The 23,644-nt window shown below is 38.8% G+C and overlaps 1 protein-coding gene across 4 annotated transcripts in view; it reads right to left on the reverse strand.

Moving 5' to 3' along the window:
• stard13b (StAR-related lipid transfer (START) domain containing 13b) overlaps positions 1–21,052 on the reverse strand; it is a 59,206-nt gene extending 38,154 nt beyond the window's left edge. Inside the window, exons 1-5 of one of the 4 annotated variants that reach the window (XM_040037656.1) lie at positions 20,804–21,052; positions 18,412–19,433; positions 13,257–13,388; positions 11,956–12,105; positions 6,927–6,960 (exon numbers count right to left, since the gene is read on the reverse strand). In XM_040037656.1, the coding sequence (XP_039893590.1) occupies positions 6,927–6,960; positions 11,956–12,105; positions 13,257–13,388; positions 18,412–19,317 (1,222 nt within the window). In that variant the 5' untranslated portion in view covers positions 19,318–19,433; positions 20,804–21,052. Of the gene's footprint in view, positions 1–6,926; positions 6,961–11,955; positions 12,106–13,256; positions 13,401–18,411; positions 19,434–19,524; positions 19,988–20,803 lie in introns of those variants that run through there. The other 3 variants (XM_040037654.1, XM_040037655.1, XM_040037657.1) reach the window with 3 other exon arrangements.
• Positions 21,053–23,644: the final 2,592 nt, after the last annotated feature.

Raw genomic sequence — 23,644 nt, forward strand, 5'->3', positions numbered from 1 at the left:
TATCGTCTCACGTAGCAATAATATCACAGAAAATCAAATAATGTGGCAGCCAAGTCAACAGTGTGTGCCCAATTTTACAGAAACATTTTGGAAAATATATTCACATTTTTTGTGTTCTCAATTTGGATTTGGAGGAACTTGATGTTCTTACATCCTAACTCTATCCAGCACCTTTGGGATGAACTTGAAGACTGGAAGCCACCCTTATCACCAGCATCAGTGGCTGACCTCACTAATCCTCTTGTGGCTGAACGAAAACAAAATCTCTGCAGTCAGGCGTAAGAATCTTGTGAAAAGCCTTGAGGAAAAAAAAAAATCGGAGGCTGTTAAAAGTATTTGCCCCTTGCTGATTTTTTCTTTTTAAAATAATTTTTTTTGCATATTTGACACATTTACATGTTTCAGATTATCAAACAACATTTGAGTAAATATAGAACACACTTTTTGTATGAGGATTTCATTTTTCATTTTGGAAAGCGGAGTTCAGTATCACTACCCAGACCTAGGACCGATTACTGTCAGACCTGCTGACTCAATAAACCAGTGTATGGCAAATATAAGCAGACTAAAACACCCCAAAAAGTAAAACATTCTGCCATGATCTAAAAACATTCAAGAACAGCAGAGAATCAAAATCATTGACATCCATCAGTCTGGAAAAGGTGATAAAGCCATTTCTAAGGCTCTGGGACTACAGCAAACCACGGTGAAAACTTAGAACAGTGGTGAACTTTCCCAGGAGTGTATGACCTACCAAAGTTACTCCAAGAGCTAGAGTGTTATCCAGGAGGTCATAAAAGAATCTAGAGAAACATATAAAGAACTGCATGTCTCACTTGTTTCAGTTAAGGTCAGCGTTCATGTTTCAACAATGAGAAAAAGACTGGACAAAAATAGCCTCAATGATAGAGTTCCAAAGTGAAAATCACTGCTGACTAAAAGATTTTTCACACTTTCACACAGAGATAGGTAGTTTATTTCCTCTTAATAGATGAAATCACCATTTAAAAACTGCATTTTGTATTTACTCAGGTTATGTTTGTCTAATACTAAATTTTGACTGATGATCTGAAATATGTAAGAGTAACAAATGTGCAAAAAGAAAGAAAGAAGGAGGCAGATACATTTTCAAAGCACTGTAGCTGTATATTCATGCTTATGGGTTTTCCGAGGTTTCACAATCTCCTGTGAGTGTCTACACAATTTTGGACATATTTGTACTGGATTCTGGATGTGTTCTAACAAAGAGAAATAATGCTACAATAACAATTCAAGGCAAATAGGAAAATGACCAGAGTTCCTTCAAAATGATCCATCCCTTGTTCTTCCCCAGGGAAAAATGCGACACTTAGCTAAGTATGGAATGAGAATGAGGTCAGACCATAACAAAGAATAACAACAGAGTTATTATTCCTTCACACAGCCTAAAACGTACATCTGATTTCAATACTAGCCCCACCAGCCCACTTTGCTTGTATATGTTCTGATTAGAACTGCGTAGGTGTCAGGCTATGTCATCTACTCCTCACGTTCCCATGATGCTCTTGTGATGTGTATATTATAGTCTCTAACCAGCCTCCAGGGAGAGAAACAGAGAGAGCGACTGCAGCTGTCTGAGGTCACAGTCAGTCTCCATCAGCAGGCTGTGACCCTGGGTGACACTGGAGTTTGAGAACAGCTGAAGAATATGCAGGAGTAAAAAAACACAGCAACCCTGCTTTAATGCATTACTAGCCATGGACATTATATAATACCCACTGGTGCACCATCTATAGCCGGACTGGTGATTTATAATAGCAGTGTATACATAAGGCTCAACAGAGGAGTCATTTCACAGTGAGAAGGATTCTCATGTTGGCCAGTTTCACTGTGGGAATCATGAGTAAGGCTGCTAAATGGTTCTAGCTCTACTGTGCATTTAATCCCAATCATCAGAGCCTGATTAAACTTGACTTGGTGCCAAGGGGAACTGTCCAGGGAAGTCAACATTGTCATATTAGTTTTATACTGTTAATAGCAGACTAGAGAAAACATCTGTGGTGATGTTTTACATAAATAAGTACAGGTTTTTTTCAGTTTTCACAGTCTGATCAAAAACACCTGGGCCTTGTACACAAAGCAAGCAACTAGCTCTTACTGTGGATTTTACAACCCCTCTGCAGTTCAGCCTCAGTCATCAGGATCATGAGCGAAATACTTCATAGGAAATAAGATGTAACTATAATATGTGAGCAGAACAAATTAGTTAAAGTAAAAATTCATTTAAAATAGAATCTTAATGTATATACAATGTGATCTTGGATGGTACTGTATAGTATCCACAGTAAGCTTTGTGCATGCAAGCACTTAAGCATAACAGATTAAATTGACCATCTATGCATGCCATTATTAGTTAAATTAAGCATTCAGTGTGACACACTGGTGCAGGGTGTAGCACTGTGGCTTTTTCAGTCTGCTCCTGTTCCTTCTCACACAAAAGTAAGGCATGCATGTTCAGTTAATTTTGGTGATTCTCAGTTGTTCATAAGATATCTGCTTTCTCTTTGTGTTAGCCCCGCAATGGGCCAGTGTCAGCTGGGATAGGCTTCAATTCTCCTGCAATCCTAACTAAATGAGTGGTTATTGAAAAACGGTTGAAGGATAGATTTTGGTCATTTCCTCAATGTAGAAATTATTGTCCCCTCTGTTAGATCAATACAATCTGCTGTAAAATGTGCTGTTATTCAGTGTGCAAAAAATATTTTTAAATTCAAGTTTCACTGCTTATATTTACAGTCATATGAAAACTTTTTTCAAAGGACACTATGCAGTTCTGTGGAAGTGAAGTACAATTTCTCGTAGAGAAATTTTGCCACTCTTCTTTACATTGCATCAGTTCACCGAGGTTTGCATGTATTCATTTATGCTCGGTTCTCTTAAGGTCCCACCACAGTAATCAATCAGGCCGAGGTCTGAACTGGGGTATTGCAACACCTTGATTCTTTTGTTTTTTAGCTGTTCTGTTGTAGATTTGCTGCTGTGCTTGGGGTCATTGTCCTGTTGCATGACCCAGTTTTGGCCAAGGTTTAGCTGTCAGACAAATGGCCTCACATCTGACTAGAATACTGTGGCGACAGAGGACTTCATAGTTGATTAAATGACTGCAATGACTGCCAAGGTCCTGTGGCTGCAAAACAAGCCCAAGTGCCTAATAGTTGGTATGAGACATTTGTGCATATGTGCTAAGTTTGTTTTTTGCCAAATGTGGAGCTGTGTATTTCACCTCCACTTTGGGTTGTTTCTCCAAAGGACATTGGTCAAGAAATGGTTTGTTCAGACACAACTTTGCAAACCTAAGCCCTCGGCAATCCTTCTCCTGAACAACTTACTTGTTCAGTCATTTTCTAATTGTGCTGTCATGAAATTTAACATTTAACATTCTAAGTGAGGCCTGTAGAAGCTGAGATGCAGCTCTTAAGTTTTTTTTCTGTAATTTCTTTGGGCATTGCACAGTCTGACCTTGGGGTGAATTTGAAGGGACGCCCACTTCTGGTAAGATTGAGGTATTATGTTAAAACACACATAAACGCTCCAAAGCAGCAGACTGCCTAAGCTTCTGCTTTTATAGAGATGGACACACCTGCTGATCATTAATTAATCAAGTGCACAGGATTAGCAGCACACTGGTGCAACTTATCCTTTTAATTCCGAAGGAATCAGTAAGGGTGTACTTAGTTGTGAAAACTCTCTTTTCCCCCTTTGTTTCCACTTTGTTTTTCTTATAATCAGCAGCAAGAGATTTCCACACCGAAAGTAGATTAGCATATGTATTCAGAGACAGGATCTGTGTAAATGAGAGTATTAGAGGGAAGCCTCAGCCTGACAGTTCTGGGCCACAGAGTGCTTTTTAAGCCACATTTGTGTGATTTTCTCTCAGACTGGTGCTTGGGTAATACGATGTTGATCATAAAGCAAAAGACCACTTACTTACGCAAGTTTAAAGTCACAGAGCTCGACATAGCTGTGTCTTGGAGCCATTTCTGTGTGTCTAAACTTCACTGAAACTTGAAAAATTTAAGAAAATATACTTTTACTGGACACAAAATCCAAAACACATCTATTAATAAACCTAAATTTCTTCCTACGATCAAATAAATCTTTCAGTGAAGACAGTAAAGGCAGTTTCACTACTCTACTTCTCTGTATTGTATCTGTATCTCTGGCAGAGACCTGGCCGAATATGCAGCTTTCAGCATTAGTGTCACTGAGGATTCATTAAATCTATGATTAATATCAGTCAGGCAGTGGGGTTTTGAGGATGAACATAGTTGCCTCCTCTCACCAAAGGAAGCCATTCATTTCCACACTGCAATCAAAGACATGGGAGGGACTGGATTTCCATACAAATGACTGTATGTGACAGGGATTAAGGTACTTTTTGCTCATCATCTATGCAAGGTTTAAAAAAAACTTTCAATAAATGTTGAGCAATATCTTCAGAAATTAAACATTTCAAAATCAGTATTAAGCTTTTTCCCATCTTCTCTGAGTGTTTCCATATGTGGCTTGAATGAAGCTCTAGGCTTTTCTTTTTTCTTTTGAATCAGGAAACAACAAAACCAAAAGTCAAGAAGGTTAAAAGGTTGACTGTTTTCCAGAAATGACTCACAACATGATCTTAAATAAACAACAAGAAGTAGGAAGAACTATTTAAAAGATCTCTGCTCTCTGCTCGTTCTATTATAAGTTACAAACATGAAGTTCAATGTTCAAAAGAATTCAACACCATTAAAAGCTGTGGTGCTCTGACCGACCACCATGCTAACAAAAGATTTTTTTTTCCACACTTCGTTAATAAAAATCAGGTGTGGTGGCAATTAAAAAAAAGAATAAAGATGAAATAAATACTAAATAATATTTATTTAATAAATATGACAATAACATAATTTACAGAAACCCACCATGCATTAATCATTGTAAAAGAACTTTTGGGCATCCTTGCATACAAGTCATGTGAATGTGTAATAAGCCTGCAGGACATTTCTAGCACATTAAAAGCAACAACAAAAACAAAGCCTCTTCTGGTCAATGTCAATGTAATGAGGTGGACGGTGATGTTATAGTCTACACCGAGGACCATCTGGCTGTCTCATATTCATGTCTTTAAAGAGGTTCCTGCAGCCCAGCTGCAAAATACAACCAGGAAAACTCACACCTAATGAGAAAAGACCATCTTTTACAGGATCATTCTCCGTGTCACTGGTTCATGTCTAAACCATTTGTAGATTCTATGTGCTTTTTGACCTAATAAAGTAGATAGGGATATTGTGTCTAATCTAGCTTATTCCAATCAAACTATCCAAACTAAATAAAAATAAAAAAATTCCCATCAGAAATCATTTGATGGGAATCTTTTATCTGGGTTGACAGATCTGCTGATGTTTTTCACTGTGCTCGCACACTCAGGTTTCCAAGAATCAGTCACAGGACATATCTCATCCACACGACCAGACCGCACATTAGTTAACTGCTTCATAAAAGTGACATGGAATTTTTCCAGACCATAATGTCCACTTGTGCGGTGCAATCATGTACAGCTGAGGTCATGTGAGAGTGCAACCTGAGACTAAAATGGCATCTACCCAAATCCTGCAGCTGCCCCACAAGGCCTACATCACACCAAGCCAAATATTTCCTCACAGCAAAACAGAAACAAAGATCTGGCACGCTGCCTAATTTTAACCACCATGTGACCAATATATAAAAGGCCTTTAAAACAAGACTCTGTGCATTTGGACATTCTCAAGACACGGTTGGGAGGGAGCTGCCACCTGTGGCCATCAGTCTTATTGTCTGGTGCCTGAAGAATGCCACCATGTGAGCCAGCGTGCAATCCAGCCTCAGAGTGCACAGAGGGTTGTTTTTTTAAAATTACATACAGCAGCGGTCCCCAACCCCCGGGCCACAGACTGATACCGGTCTGTGAGTCGTTTGGTACTGGGCCGCGAGAGTTGAAACTCAGGTGTGAAATTTATGGTTTTTAGGGTTTTTATCGTTATTTATTTTTAAATCGTTTTTATCGTTAACTCTGTTTCCCTGGGTCTTTTTCCTTGTGTTATGAATAAATCTTCTTTTTTTTGTACCGATACAGGTTTTGCTGTATTTATCCGCAACACCTTAAAGGCCGGTCCGAGAAAATATTGTCGGACACAAACCGCTCCGTGGTGCAAAAAATTTAAAATTTCAGGGTCTTATGCTTTCAAACTCCCAAAAAAAATTCTACAAGGTGACAGCATCTAATCCTTTTCTTACATAATAGTACTATTATGTAATAGTAGTTTTACTGTACAGTGAACATTAATTGATTTACAGATCTCCTTCCCCTCCAACAAAAAATCATGGTGCATTATATTTGCTGAGATATTTGAAAAATTGCATTAGAAATTACTAATCAAAAAAATGTTACTCTGTTTATGCTCACTCTTCTGTAGCTAGCTAGATGCTAAAGTACCGTGAGCGCAACTTTACATGAATATGAAGGGAAAAGGATATGTTAAAGATGTAAGGACCATAATTGTATTAATCAACAAATACCTCCATGCAATCACTGGAAGTAATAGTAATATGCATTAACCTACTTATCAGATTTAATTCCTTATTAAGTGAAGGTGCCAGTCCACTTTAACACTTGATTATAGCTATACAAAAAAAAAAACGACCCTTAGCTTTAGTGTAATATTAACTAATACTGATTTAAAAAAAACAAAACAAGTGAAAGCAATACTTTGATATGCAATTGATATGCAATTGCCCCCCACTGCTTTCTGGTATACTCAGAAAGCATTTTCTCTATCAGCTTTATCTGGTCACATGCTCTCCCAGCATGCACTGCATAGACAGGCATTTTGTTGGGCAGCCACTAATAAAAAACAGAAATATTGTCTTACCTGCACCTGATGCATCGGTCACCTTACTGAACATCTGCAGGAAAAAACATTCAAATACTGGTCACTGTAGCAGAAACTGTATATATAACATGGTTTCTTTTTTAATGGCACTTTTCAAAAAAGAAGATAATAAATAATAATAAATTAATAATAATAATAATAATAATAATAATAATAACAACAATAAATTAATAGTCACTATGGCTTTACTTGAATGCAGCTTCACTTTGGCAGCCATACATATGCACCAGTTCACATTTTTTTTGCCATGAAAACTATTCAGATACAAGCTCCTAGTTCAATGATTTTCTTTAAAATGTACTTATCATTATCTAATTATAATTATATAATCCCCTTTTAAAGAGAGTCTTATCAGCTTGCTTTCCCCAATAAGACCAAAGAAAAACTATCAAAGATCATTTTACAGAATCATTTCTTTGGAATGCTGTTAGCGCTGGAAAATAGACCTGTGTGGAAATGGTCTTGATGCATTCTCAATCATCCAGGAAAGTAAATCTCCAAAAGTTGATTCTGTTCATCTGGACGTAGCGTTTTGTGGGAGAAACGTTTTGTCACTCATCCAAGTGACTTCTTCAGTCTCAGCTGACTTCAGGTTTCCCCAAATCTTATAAACAGTGGAAATGAAGTGCTGATACATAAACTTGTCACTGAAAAAATTACGCTGGTCATCATATTCTTTATAACCTTTTAGTTTAATGGTTATTAATATAATTCTACTACTGCCAATAGAGGCCAAGGAACTGAAAATCTTTTCCTGACTGGACATGATCTGCTCTCCTGCCCATCTCTCTTTTCCATTTCCCCTCTGTGGCTCACTGGTTTGATTTATGCACTTGTTTGCCTGCCCTGATTCCACGTTCATTGTGGAATAGGCAAAAATGCAGCATATAGTCCCAAGATGTCTTTTTTCTAAAACTACAGAGCCTCCATCACGACTGTTAACATACAATTAGCCCACAGGGCACTGTTTAGATTTTCTATTAACATACTAGCAAAGATTTCATTACTACAAACAGTATAAACCCTCACATTTTTACCTCTAGGCTGGATGAGCAACCTAGTAAAAGTCGTGTCCATGTTGCTGTCTTCTCTAGATAGTCATTGACACTATTAGGGAATATAGCAAATAAGCACAAAGGACAGCAGGCAGTCGAAAGGAGATTAAGGGAATAATTCCCAACAAGTGTCTGGCAGGTGGAGGGGGAATTCTCCAGGGTTAGCAGGCTCAACCACTCAGTTACCTCCAGGCACAAAAATCCAACTCTCTTTGAGAACCAAATTCAAAAACAAGTCATAAATGTATGACTCATACCCTTATGTGTGTATTTTTATCTCTGTTTAAACATAGACGAGTTGAGTGGAGCCTCTTCAAACCATGAGGTATAGCCACTGATGGATCCCTCATTATTGACTGTGAGATTTGGCACAGCCTGGCAGAATTTCATCACGTATCTAAACACTGAAAAGAGTGCTTTAATGTACAGACATGAAGAAAGTCCTTATCTCTGTGCTGTAAATAAATTTTCTGTAAATGCAGCCCTGGTAAGTTAGTCTCAATAGACCTGCTTTAGACCTAGTTTCAGAAATAAACTCAGGAAAATGAACACTCCAAAAACCAGATACTGAGCCCCAGAGGAGATGTATCAATTTGAAGAGGTTTCAAAGACATGAACATATCAATCATTCTCTTTGTCTCAAAAGCCCCTGAAAAGTATTTCATCCTGACTTATCCTGAGATCTGACCCACTTGAAGCACACATCGCCTGATTCAGGCCAATCACAGACACATGTCAAAGGTTACAGGTCAGAAAATGTGACATCCTAAAAAGAAGCGAAGCACAGAGTACCTTTTCATGGCTGTTGTCAGAGGAAAAACTTCCCTTTGCTTGCATCAACAAGAATGTTTATATGGAAGGACAAGTCTGTGTAAGTGAATGACAGCTGCTGTCTCACCACACATGACAAGTCAACAAGGCCGTTAGGAGAACAGTCAGTCTGAATGAGAGACCAGCATGCTCTACGTATACCCGTCTTTGTCAACGGCAATTAATTGAGGAAACCTCAACCCAAATACGTCTCTATTCACCAATCACAGAACACTGAAAAAAAGCTGGTCTCAAAAGCAGGGTGAAGCTAACCAGTACAAACATGAATAGAGTTGTTATTTTCCAGGCCTTATAGTCACATATACTCATCATGAACTAAATGTCATGGTGATTTGGGGCTTTTAAGGATTTCTTTGAACAGCTCAACACATTAAAAAAGAAAAAGGAGTAGCACTTTAATGCTAAACTAGTGTGCAATGCTTCCTCTCACACACTCAAACTGCGTTGTCTAGAGGGGCTCTATTATTTTACTCTGTATTATGTGTTTACCCTCTTCCCATCTTTGCTACCATAAGACTTCTCCATGTTTGTGACTGGTCAGATGCTGCTAACACCACCCCTTTCATGTGAACGTGCATGTTGCTAGATTGAGAAACTCTGGGTAGATTTATCGAGTTGATAACCACCTACATTGCCGACGTCAGGGTAAGTGAAGCCAGATCACAGTAAGATATTATGGGTATCTTGAACTTGCTTCATAGAGTGCTGCTGCAGTATGATTCAAATGAACTTTCAGTTCAATGCCATTTAGACACAAGTCCAGTTAATGCTAGAAGCACCGAAATCGAACTGTTTGCAGAAAAAAAGATACAAGAGATATGTCTCTTTGTGCCTTTTGTAAAATCAGGTCTGTTTAGCTATTCATAATGGATTTTTTATGACAAGTGACTAAACTTTGAAAACCTTAAAACATATTTTCTCATTGGAACCACACGCAAGGAATATTTTTCTATAAAAATCACATAATATTTTGCTGTAGACGTTGTGTAAAGAATTCTGTGTGCATCTTCCTCTACCAAGGCATTATCTTAATCAACATCCAAGACATTCCTGCTCAGATAAGGTCTCGACTGAGGAAGCTATGAACTGCATTCCAGTTTTTAGAGATGTTACAGATGTAAGGGAGTGTATCATCCAGGTGCAAAAAACCTTTGCCACATGGTTCATAAAACATCTGTAAATTAAGCTGCAATTCCCAGTTCCAGCCGTGTGTTTTGTCTCACACATTCAGCTTGTTTATTCTTTGACTCCAAGTCTGTGACTGAGACTTCATTTCAACTCCCAGCTGTCAGAAGTTTCATATGGACCCCAGAGCTCAACATGTCCATGCTGCATGTCATTTCATTTCACCTATATCTGTAAACTTTGCATGGTCACTTAGTTATATTGTTTGGCATTTGCAGATATATGTTCATTTGCTTGCTTGTGGAGGGATAGTGCTATAGTTACTGATATGGTATTTGGTGACCATGGGACAGATCTCTTGAACAGCCTAAAACATTTCATAGCTGAAGAATAACATGAACTCATTATCCAACAAAATTACTCCATCTATAAAATATGTGAACATACACAGCTGCTCTGACACTAAGTTTTAACCCATGCTGTCATCATTTCCAAGAGGTACTCCCGTGTTTCACAGAACATACAGGTGTCACCTATTCTGAGAATGTTCCAGAGACCAAAATGATCCATTTTGTTTAACTACAACAAAATCCAGTCTGTGGTTTCGTGTTGCAGCTAAACAAAATGAAACCTTTTCAGACTAACATCAAATATTATAATGTGGATGAACATGTCACGAAATGATACTAAAAACATGTATTAGAGGGATTTTATATTCTGGAAATCTTTCAGTTTCAGTTATTTGTTCAATTATTTCTTCACGGCAGCGAAACAGTCACATTCTTTGCCATAAGAAGTGAGTTGTGCCTCTCTAAGGATGTTTGACTGACCTGATTTCAAATCCAAACCCTAAATATTTACAGATGTGTAGACAGATGGAAATGTTGTGTAGATTGGGAATGAAAAAGATCAAAATCCCAATGATGGCTTTATCTTTAAAATAGTTACTCATTTAAAATGTTTACTTTTGGGATTTTGTTTTGTCTGCACACTTTGATATTAACAGTGCAGAGACAGGTAAAAGGTTGTTGCTTGAAGTTGCTGAATTTCAAGCGACTTCATGCTTGAAATTCTTCACCCTTGTTTACGGTCACATCGATTACCTCCCTGGAGGTTTAGTAAAGGCCACTTTGCAACAGTATTTATTTCTCCTATGCCATTCACTTTTTAAGGTCTCTTTGATTGCCACATCAAAATCATTGGCTACCATATGGGATGGTAATTTGGCCCGAGGTTTTGTACTATTGTATTATTGTATTATTGTAGGGTCTTTACCTTACAAAATAAAGCACCTTGAATAAACTGTTGTTTCTAATTTGGTGTTATATAAACAAAATTGAATTGAAATTGATTTAAATAAAAACAGGGTTTAACAGAATGTAGGAAAAACTGCTGACTCGCTAATGTCTCTTGGTGTAAACTGAAATCTAGCTCATAACATTTGCTATTAACAAATCTGTCTTTGTACCATCCATCCATTCGCTTCCGCTTATCCTTCGCTTCCGCAATTGTTAACAACTAGTGAGGTCACAGTCACCATTAAATATGACTTTTGACTACTTGAATGTTTGAGATATTACATTCACCAGAATGAGATTCAAGGACAAGCAGACAACCTAAAAAGCTATCGACTTGGATCATCTGTCATAAAGCAGCAGAAAAGCTAAACGGTAAATTTACATCATTTGTCATTGGATTATTTATAGATCATTATAATTTAGAAGGAAGAAGAAAGAAAATAATTCTTAGCTACTTTAAATTAACAGGCAGTCCATTGAGTAATGCCCATTGGCAGTCACCCAAATATGCTGTAATAAAAATCCAGAAACTTAAATCTTAGGCTGGATCTACCAAATTAATTGAGCAGCTCAGTCTTAAAGAAGGAGATCTGAACAACAGCAGAGTTTGCATATCCTGTACTGCACACTATAAGCTCTTATTGGCTTAGAGAAAATGACTGATCCCTGCAGGAAGCTGAGGTTCTTAGAAAAACTTACCGTCTTCTTAGTTCTTGCTCTGGTTCCCATTGAGGAGCTGCGAGGTGTAGAAGACCAGTCTCTGTTCTGACATTCTTCTCTTTCTGGTCTATGGAGAACTTGGTCGTTCAGGGTTTGTTTTAACGTGGACTTTGGAAGCGCACCACCCCACTGCAACAACATCACAACAGCAAACTGTCAACAACGCTGTTTGGTCAAACAGAAAAGGACAGGATGGGCTCAACAGTGGCCAGGGGAAAAGAAAACAAGACGCTGAGGTCGGCGTCTGGGGAAGTGAAATCTCCACTCTCAAATCAGCTTGACAGAAGCACACAAAGGAGCCTGTATGTGTGCATCTTCTTTTGAGAAGACAGAGAGTATGACCTTGTCAAATGTCCCAGTAAAGATGTCTTGTCTTCTTGCCCAGTTGCCTGTCATTAGTTAAAGCAAGTAATAGTGAATGCCTGGGATGGTTATGCAGATGCCTGTGAGGCATGTAAGCCTCTCTCAGCCATTCCTAATGGACCAAATCATACAAACTCCCTTCCAACACAACAGCTCTTCTGTGCAGTACATACATATGGAGCCCAAAAGAGCACTTTTGTTCATGAATGCAAACTCTTGTGGGATATTCCATGAGACACGCCACCATGAGAAGGGCCCTTTTTAGAAAACAGTGGTATGGTCGCAGTTGTAATGGCAAAAGTACAATAGCAGTCTGTTCCTGCTGCACCACTCTGACCAGGCTAAAGCACTGTAGATTCCAGTATCACATCTAAGCGCCGCAGACCTACATGATTACACAGACTAAGAGGCACACAGATACTTCTAGACAGCGTGACAAAGCCCATAGTGTCACAGACTTTATTACCATATCTCACAAGCCTTGCAGCACACTATATCTCCCTCCACATACTGGGTTTATAGGTTATTCCTGCCTTATTTGGGAGCTTGTCTATATCCTCACCTAATGTGCAGCTCTTTAAATATATGGACCAGGACATAAAAAATTGAACACCTGTTACTTACAGGTCCAAATAATCCACTGGGATTTTCTCAGAGAGCAAACTAAATTGATTTAGGAAAGTTTAAAAAGTGTGACCAAGTATGCGGCATGCGCTTCCCAGGAATGCAGACATACCACACCAAAGTGGCTGTAACACTTCACATATCATAAGGTACTGAAAGTGGAAGTGCTGCACCCCGCGTGCTGCTTTATAACACATTCAGTGACACGTACTATTAATTCTGCATGAGTATCAAAATACAAAACTCATTGCTAATTATAGCTATGATATCAAGCTGTGTGAACAGACACCAACCTGTTTCTTGCGGGTGGTGCAGGGCGTGTCTGAGGGGGACGAGCTTGCACTCAGAGCCTCCTCTATGTCCAGATTAAGCTGGTCTAGTTTCCTCATTAGCTGACTTATTGACTCCGACCAGGGTGACTGGACCTGTGGAGACTCCTGTGAGTAATCAAGCACTCAGGTAAGAGTCAACAAGCAAACAATGCCATTATATAGTATTCAGCCAAAAATTGAATCAATACAGGGACACTTTTTAGTACTGTCTAATTAAAACTATCAAGGGGTGATTTATTCTGCAAAAAATTGGGCATTTTAAATTGTCACGTTTACTATCTTAATTATTGCTGATGTATTATAATAGACTTTTCACAGTTTTCAGAAAACATCTGTATCTTATTTTTTGCAAGTTTTAACTGTCAAATAAATCGCACAGACTAATCACATCATCAAAATCAAAAGTCGTCATCAAAACTGCAATGGAAGTAATCCAAATGAGGGTGACTGGTTAGTCAAATTTGACACATGCAAGCTTCCAGGTAACATCTGTCAATTTACCACATCCCCATAGGCTCAAAAAGTTACAGACAAACCCCCCAAAATGTTCTTGTAAATTGCAGATGCAGAGATCAGAGGTCTGCCTTGCTGCCATGCATGCATGAAATGTGATATCCTCAGGGTGAAAGAGCAGACGAGGAGGTTCCAGACATGTGTGCCATACAGAGCATGATGGAATACCCCGCACTGGCTTTCACCACTCCCCAGACACACAGTGCGTATATAAATAGACCATCCTTACGCAGACAGGAGCTGTGTCGGTGCTTCTGGAGGTCCATCCTCATTAATCAGCTGGATACACTTCAGTCACCAAAGCATAAATTATCATTGCTGTTCTGTAATCTGAGTAGAATGTCAGCCTGACAGAAAGGACAGATATCACTGTGTGTTTTCCTTGTGTAGCCCTGGGAAAGATCAAATCCAACAGCACCCGTGTGTACCTTTTTCAAGAACCTGAGTATGAAATCCTGGGTTTTCTGGAGGATTTATCACACTAGTAACAGTTTTAAGGGAGCTCCTCCAGGTATTCCATACACTGCAGAGTAAGTATGTTAAAATTGTATTCCAGGACAAAGAGCTGGACATTTAGTAAACAGAAGTTTGAGTTCAGATCAGCAAAGGTTCACTCGTGGTTTATCCAGTAGAGCTTCTGTGTTCATGTTTTTGTATGAGGTAGATGCACCAAAGCCATTCTGAATCTTTGTCTGTGACGTCTTCAAGTTTGCACGGAGTTGTCATATCAGTTCCTTCCCAGCTACTTTGTTGCTAAAAATGTGGATTTTTGAGTAAAAACAAAAGATAAGAGTCTGTAACAATCGTGACTCCAGGCTTTTAAACGTTTCCTCGGAATCCCAGATAGTTACAAAAAGTAATGCCTGGGTGTTTCTTTTGCTCAGTGAATGTTGATCGACTCCAATTTCCTGTTAAACTCAGAGGCAGTGATCATCAACCACCTCCGTAAAACCAATACGTAATTTCCTAAAATTTTAACTAAAACCCTGAGCCTTCTGTAATCAAGTCATTTTCTCCAACATTAGAGCTTACTTTTCCGAATGAATGCTCTGTTGGGGAGTTCCTGACAATGCCTTGGAAAAGTGTACCTTTCCAGTCAGAAGGTCATTATTTTCAAATGTTTGGAAACAAAAAAGGAAAATCTAATGAAAAGTAAGAATAAATACAAGCTATCCCATCTACTTTAAAGTAACTTTCTTACTAATAAATACCTCCATTTCAGAGAAATAAACTCAAACAATCCCTGGTTACATGGAGCTCTACAAATGTTGTGACATTGAGGCAAGTAATAATAACATTAATAGCAGTAGGAGTAATATTTGTACTAATAGTAATATCCCTTTTTACTTTTTTTTATAAATATCATCAGCTTTCTTAAAGCTGTAAATCATTCTCAATGTAGCAAAACATCTAAATAATATTACAAACTCATTTTGCATTCTTTCTAAAATTTGATGAGCTGGAGGAGACACCAGGCACACTTTTCAGCCTGCTGACCAGCAATGGTTAGCTGACTGACCCAGCACTGGGAGAAAGTGCTTCCTTTCACTCAATCCCAGAGGAATGACCTAAATCTGGCCAATCCCCTGCTGACCTCTAAGGCCTGAAGGGTCTTGAGGGGTCACCAAAGAGGAAAAAATAAAGCTTCCTTTCTCTGCTAGGTCTGCTTTTCAAGACTGATCAGGGAATGTAAAAGGTTTGACATTGGATCAGAATGTTTAGACAGCCCAATCCTCTCTGTCTGCTTAACAAATAAAAGGAATTTTCACTTATTGTGAACAGAAACCAGACGGCACAAACTCTGCCCTGTGGTGGATAAACTTGTGGCTACTGCTAATAAGTGAAATGAGAATGATAACAATGGTTCTGTGCCTGAGCTTTTTTTTTTTTGATTTTACATGTAAGCTTCATCAGGATATTCAAAATGAAAGAATACACACTTATTCCCAAAAAAGAATCCTCCTACACGCTCAGTGTTTCTGTTTCGGCTTCTGTTTGTGTCTGTCTGAGGTATTCTGCAGATTGAAAACAAGATATTTTCCTGTTTGTGTTTATGAAAAACAGTCATGGAAGGAAAAAGTTGTTCAGCTGCTCAGTGTATGTTTTTCTGTGGCTATTTGAACTCTTTTGATGAAGAGTCAAAAAGCCGAAATAGTCATTTTAAAGATATTGGTGATAAATTCTAGGCCAAATGACTGAAAATACTGAAGGAACGGAAGCTGGAGATCTTGTGAGGTAATTAACCCTGGGTATCAGACAAACACAAACGCAAGAGCCAGATGCCTCATTCTGGAACAAGCTTGAGCCAAATCTGTAACATACTCACACTGCATCTTTTCAGTGACATCCCCACAAGGTGCTCCTCAGGAATGTGGGCACTTCTACTTGGAATGAGACAAATTCCAGTGAGGACTTGACAGTCAAGTGAGACACTACCCTTGATTCATCTCGTCATGCCTTTACCCTCAATCCTGCCCTGGCAATTGTGTGAAGCCTCTACACCATAGCAACTGTGCTGGTATGAGTCAATCCTTTAGATAAATGCATCAATACTATCATCTGGGGACAACAAGATGTGAGCTGACTATAACTTTATCAGCGCAAATTGGCCACATTGTAAACCCCAACATACTGGCTTTGACATGGAAATGAGGAGTTAAGTGTGTGAGCTCTGGGCTGGCTGCCTAGTCTACACCACCCACAGAGAGTGCCAGAGATCACCATGGAGGTATCCAAATGTAGCAGCCGGTCATGCGAAAGGGCAACGGCTACCTGGCTGCTTGGAGGAATAAATTACATTCCTACTACCCTGTGTTGCAAAAATACCCCATGAACACAGCCACAGCCATATATGTAGAGCTGGAAAGATAGTTTAAGAAGTGCATTCTTTTACTTACATTTGAGCTAAATGAGCTGAAGTAAAGAGTTGTGAAGATACCACAGAGTGTTAACTTTATGCAAATGGTGCCCTCATATGGTTCATGTTCACTACTGCAACTGTGTGCTATTTCAGAAATAATCTTTCACATCCAGAGACTTTAAAGAAAGATATGCACACTACTACAGTCAAAACCAACCTGACTGTGCAGCTCTAGTGTTCTGCAATTACATATTTGAATTATTCAATCAGAGGTCTGGAGCCAACCCAGAAAAGGGAATAAAACCAGGCAGGATGAGGCTGAGAGATGAAGCAAATAACAATAACTACAAGATAAGTAATTAATTAGTTAACTAATTTATATTGCTACGCTGATGTTTGCTACTTTTTATTTTACTTTATTTACTTGTGTATTCATTTATTGGTATATTTTCCATAGCCCTACTGGCTCCCCCTTCTAATAACACACTATGAAACTCAAGCTCGCTCACAGAAACATAAAGTTGTCCGCACACTAGTTCCTTAAAACTTCACAAACAACTTTTACATGCCTTGCCTGGCTTACAGTAACCCTCACATAACAGCCTGCCTGCCATAAGATGACACGGTTTGTCGTGTGACAGCACAAGAAGCATTTGTTGCTGTCCTTTAATAATATTTACAACAGACTCCCTGGATTCCCTGCATTCCTCAACTCCTCTCCAAAACAACCTATTCAGGGCAGAGTATCATTCTGCACATAAAGCTGGCATTACGACATCTTCCCCAACCAACAGACAGAGAAGTCGACATGCGCTTTACTCTGCCCTGCTCGCATATGCACTATTATGTGGAGACTGTTAAAAAAAAATGACAGTTACGTGCAATTGGATACGATCTCCTCAGCTGTAGCGGGACACATATTTAATGGATTATAAGACGAATGTGCATATAAGATTTTAAAAGGGTAATAAAGATTAGTGATTGCCTTCGATAAAGATGGGGCAGAAAGCTCAGTAATGGGCAGCTAAGTTCGGTGCCAATGTGGCCTACTGAAATGTTGCTGCCTTCTGATGGAGTGCAAGGAAACAGAACTGCAAACAGCTTTGTACATCAGTACCAATGTGGAGTCTATGTACTCCCACACACTTGTAGCAACTCTGTTTTATCTCTCAGTGTCAACCTTTCCTTTTCTAAAGGAAACAGAGAAATCATGAATTCAGACACTGAACTGTACCTATGTTATCAGTATATCCGTTTCCCTCTTCTTAGGATATCATGCTCTAAAACACTTTATTTTATTTGCCTCCAAGAAATCTTGTGTGAATTTATGACAGAATTCACCGGTTTTAGCACACGTGGGAAAACATTTCACATGTGCTAAATTCAAGTGCAGGGTCTTCTTACATTATGTCTTGTATTGAGATATTTCATATGTTAAATATAAAGGGGTTTTTTTGGGGGGGAAGGGTTTGGAGGGGACATCTAAAATAAATATCACGTGTCATTTATGAGTGCTGTGAGCGCTGCCTTATGTGGCAGGAATAAACAGTTCTGTGGCAGCATTTAGTGATGAATCTACTGTTGTAGATTTCCACTTCATTACGTTGCTTTTCTGTTGCTAAGTAAGCAGATATTTTATTTGTGAAATTGTGCATCTAAAAATAACTTCTATTTTCATGGCAAGGGGTTATTAATTGATTAATACTAAAATTGAAGGGCAAAAGAGAATATTTTAAAGCATACCTTCTCACTGCTGGTTTCCCCCTCTGCTTCATAACCACAGCTTCTCAGTGTGTGATCACTTCCTGCTCGTGAGCTCGTGCAAAGTTTCTTTTTCTCTTTCTCTTTGCCTGCGTTCCTCTGTCTATGATGGACAAGGAGATCTCGACCGTGAGGTAGCTCTGGGAACACATCGTCATCGTCGTCGTCGTCATTGTCGCCGTCGTGATGACCATCATCGTCCTGCTCACCCTCCTGTGATGAGCCTCCGTCGTCAGAGCTCTCATTTACAAAAGCATAGCCGTTGCCTGTCGGAGGGCAGGTGTAGTCTGAGAAGGTAATGGAGCTCTGTTTGTGTTTCACAATGTGTGGCAAATCCAGGACTCTCAAGCCACATTCGGGAATAACTGCAGGGACCTCAGTGGCAGGAATGGAGTTCCGATTAAGGGCGACTGGGTCAAAGTTTTTGCGGTCTATTTTCAAATATTCACAGGTAAAATCCAGCGTCTCATCAGGATGATTCCGAACAGCTTTGCTTGACTGGTCTTCTGATTCAGGAGGAGGAGGTGAAAAGTTACCACAGCAGCTCTGATTAGTCCTGAGTGAAATAAGTTTCGATTCAAGAAGCTGAGCGGAGTTCAGAGATGCTTCCCTAGGGATGACTGACTTTTCTTCAGTCTCCAGAAAGCACACAGTCTTCTGAACAGCACAAACAAAAGCCTTTTCATTTGTGGTTATATCCCCACTCCGCTCTAAGAGTGAGCTTTGGGCTTTAGAACAAAAATCATCTCCTCTGTGCTCCAGTGAGTCATTAGTTGAGATAGCAACATATTCTCTAGGTGAGTCTTTTGTGAGAAAGGTCACTTTGTGCAATCCTAAAACTGTCCAAGACTGATGATTCTCCAAATTCACCTCCGATGTGACCTCCATTTTTGTTGTATTTTATAGTATTTCATAATTCAAAGCATAAATCCACAAGTACTTGAGCTTGATATATCGGACGGCCATGTTTCATGCAAGACTCTCAAACTGTGAAGCAAATGAACCTGAAACAAACAGACAGATCATTTGTAATTCATGTGAAAAAGAACAAGAAGATCACAGCTCACAGCACACGTAAAACGAGATGATACATACTTCTCAGCGTGTTTCCGTATGTCTCTGTGTCCTGTAATTACCACAGCCTCACTACACCCTATACATGTGTAATATAAAGCCTCTAAATCTAGCTTTGGACGGCTCTGAGTACATGCCGTCCAGCCAAGAGCGTGGAGTGAAACTAAACTCAACATCTGGCTCATGCTGGGCTGTTCAAGTCTGAATCTGTTTCACACCCAATAGTGGTGACATCACTGCACATAGGAATCTGACTGCTCTTCCACAGCTGGTGATTTATTACGCACTCCACCATTCATCAGGGCAGAGGATGTCCGTGGATGTCACCCCTTCATTAAGCCCTTCTTTAAAACGCACCTTGGACAAGCCCGAGACATTCAAAGTGTACCCGGAAAAACAAACAATTTCCTGATTTTGCTACCAAACAAGTTTGTCATCTGTGTAAGTCAAATGACATTTTTTTCAGATGATCCAGGACGATTCCTGAATAAACATAACCTACAGGAGACCTGCTGTTTCTAATCAGCATTTTAAAAGCAAAACAAGTCACAGTGCTAATGCAAGCCCAAACGTTTATCAAGATCATCATTTAGGTACGTGTATTTACGTGTATTTTGAAAGTTAATTTGTGTAATTTAGCCCATGTGGGTCGGCGCTGTTTCTGTGAGAAATCAGCAGTTGGCAACGCCTTTACATGGCCTTGGGACACTTGACAAACAGTCATACACAAACACACATGCACACGAACTTTGGAAAACAAGCAGATAAGGCATTCACAGACAAGGACAAATCCTAACTGGAAAAACAATGCTAGACATATGCATTTGCAAAGCCATAAGCAGTGTTATATAATAGTTTACGAAACTCTGTATAGGGTCTTCAGTACAACCTGTCCCTACATGGCGGATGTGAAGTGTACAGAGGATTAGGGTGCCTTTCAAGGAAATGCTCTTTTTTTTCTTACTTCTTTCTTTCTCTTTTTTTTTTTTTTTTTGTTTAGTGTTTCCTTGAAAAGTCTCATTATCCTCAGATGAATGCCGGGCTGATTTAAATGAAGAGAAGAAGTCACAGAGTGAAAACAGACTTAGTGTGTTCACTGACATGGCAAGACTATCTAGAAAAGTGAAAAGAGTCTTGGGGGATTATTAAGGCAATAAGAAAAAAAGTCCTGAATAGTTCAACATACTTAGAAACAACATACAGCCTAACACACAAACTCAGCTAAGCATTATTAGCAAAGAGAGAAATTAACAGTTATCGTGGTTTCTACACTCATAAGCACAGGGAAGGTGACTCTTACCTGCTGAGTAGAAATGAGTTGTCTGTGTTTCCTAAACAATGTCACTGAAATCATGGCAAGACAGAAACAGCAAGCCTGGTTCCTGTAAAAACAGAGAGAGAGAGAGAGTTGGACAGCCCCTCACAGCGGCACACATGTTCACATAGACTTCTTCTGGCAAGCCTGCCATCACCCCCTCCTCCTCCTTATGCTTTTCTCTGGGATAGGGGGGCAGCAAGACTGATCAGCTTCCAGCAACTACGACGCAGAATATGCATATGAGCAGGGAGAATGTGTACTTGCTCGGAGGTGAAAGGGGAGGAGAAAGGAGATAGAGGTGGGTGTGCAGAGTAAAGGGACCAACAGTTGATAGTGTAAAATAACGTGAAATGGTTTTAAGACCTCAAAAACAACCTCTGGGGAATGCCCGAGTTCACTGGCTGAACCGTCTGTGCTCAGCTTTGAAACACTGTGATGAGAAAGAATGCTTTCAAGTCATTCACCCTGGGAATTAGACTGGAGCAGGTAATCACAGATTAAGATGATATCTTTGTGAGAAGATTGAAACGGAAGATTCAGATGCTGAAAAGGAAGCATGCTTCCTCAAGTTTTCATTTACAAGCAAACACTGACTGTTCAGTTTACATGGATACCACATCGTACTAATTTGTGTAATATTCACATTATAAAACATAAATACATTATTCTTAATGGCACCTTTGGGAAATGCCTAATAACTGAGTTACATTATTGATATTACTTCATGTATAGAAAATATTTTTTTAATGTCTGTTCAAAGAAAGTCCCTATAGGTCTCCATATTTTTTAAGTGATGTAGATTTATTTTATTTTATTTCATACTGCTTCTGGAGGAAATTTGAAGTAAAATTATGCTTGCTTTTATAAGTTTATAACAATTGTCTCTTTTATTTGATTTTCAGGAATAATATGTGAAACCACTTCTACAGAAATAAAAAGCATTTGGACTCAAACTGACCTCTGGCCTGAGGGGAGAAAATGCTTCTCTCATTCATAAAATACTTTGCATTCAGCCTGTGGCTGTCATCTTCCCTCAGCAGTGTTGAGAGCTTCCTCCTGCTCTTTATTCCTCCTGCTCTTTATTCCTCTTTTCCCAATTGTCTTCAGCCTTCTTAGGTGTATATTTTACGCTTGAACAATCCATAGATCAGTGTTAAGTGACTTAACAAGCAAGTTAAAAAGATTCCTCTAAAAAAAATTCAGGTAAATAAACTGGTCTGCAAATGAATGCAAAAGCTTCCAAAAACTGTAAGATACTATATAGTATAGTATAGTACTATACTATACTATAGTATACTATACTATACTATAGTATAGTATAGTATACTACTATACTATAGTATACTATAGTATAGTATAGTATATACTATACTATACTATAGTATACTATAGTATAGTATATACTATACTATAGTATAGTACTATACTATAGTATACCTAACTATAGTAGTAGTAGATAGTATATAACTATAGTATATGGTAACAGTACATATAGTCACTACTATAGTATAGTACCTACTTATACTATACTATATACTATACTATATATATACTACATACCTATATATAGTACTACGTATACTATACTATAGTCTATACTATAGTATACTATAGGGTAGTACTACACTTACTATAGTATAGTTATAGTATACTATAGTTTATCTATATACTATACTATACTACGTATAGTATAGTATAGTAGTATACTATACTATAGGTGTAGTACTATACTATATAGTATAGTATAGTATATAGTATAGTATACTATATAGTATACTATACTATATACTATAGTATAGTTTAGTATACTATACTATACTAAAACACAGCTAGCAGCTACACCCACCTGGCCATTCATCTCTCAGTCAAAATGGTCATGCTTTTTAAAAAAGCATGCATAACTTAAAAAACAAACAAACAAACAAACAAAAGTATGTTTTTTTTAAAAATGTGGCTCTATTGGACTGAAATCAGGTGGCTGTGGAGAGCAGTCACCAGTGAACTCCTTGTCATATTGAAGAAACCAGTTTGAAATGATTTGAGCTTTGTGACGTGCTGTGTTATCCCACTGGAAGTAGCCATCAGAAGATGGTCACACTGAGGGATTGGCAATAATCAGGTAGGCTGTGGTGTTTAAATGATGCTCATTTGGCACTGAGGTGCCAAGAAAATATCTCCCACAACATTACAGCAGCAGAAGCCTAAACTGCTGATACAAGGCAGGATGGATCCAAGATTCCATGTTGGTTGCAAACAATTCTGATCCTACCATCTGGATGTCAAGGCAGAACTCCAATTCTTTTAGGCAATTTATGACTTTAGCCAGTGAAAATTCATTTAATTTGACTAGGCTTTTAAATTCAGAACTGTTGCACTTGAGTGATTTTACTAACAAGTCCAAGAAGTCATGTTTTGGGCTCGTGTAGCCATTGAAGTTTCTATTTTCTTTATTCTAGTGGTTCCAGAAACATTCAACTGTTTAGTACCAAAGCTAAGCGCAACTTTTGAACCCACATTCATACGCAGAGCTTGTTAAAAAGGAAACAAGACAAGGCTTCCCACTGCAGATCACTGCTATGACAACTATGTCAAGACAGGTCTGGGGATGGATGTGTCAGGCTTGCAAAGCAAACTATTCGAGATGGCAGGAATTCCACCAAGGCAGCAGGCAGCAGGCGGAGGCGTTCCGTGCCAAACCCTCCAGAAAGAAGCAAATGTGAGTGAAAAAGGATATTACTGATACTTCTGGCAGATTTACAGAGCAATCAAAGAGACAGATTACCAATCTGTTCATCACTCACTTCAGCTGGATGTTTAAGAGAC

Source organism: Simochromis diagramma, unplaced genomic scaffold, assembly GCF_900408965.1.
Source record: "Simochromis diagramma unplaced genomic scaffold, fSimDia1.1 OVJJ01000463.1, whole genome shotgun sequence".
NCBI classification, from domain to species: Eukaryota; Metazoa; Chordata; class Actinopteri; order Cichliformes; family Cichlidae; genus Simochromis; species Simochromis diagramma.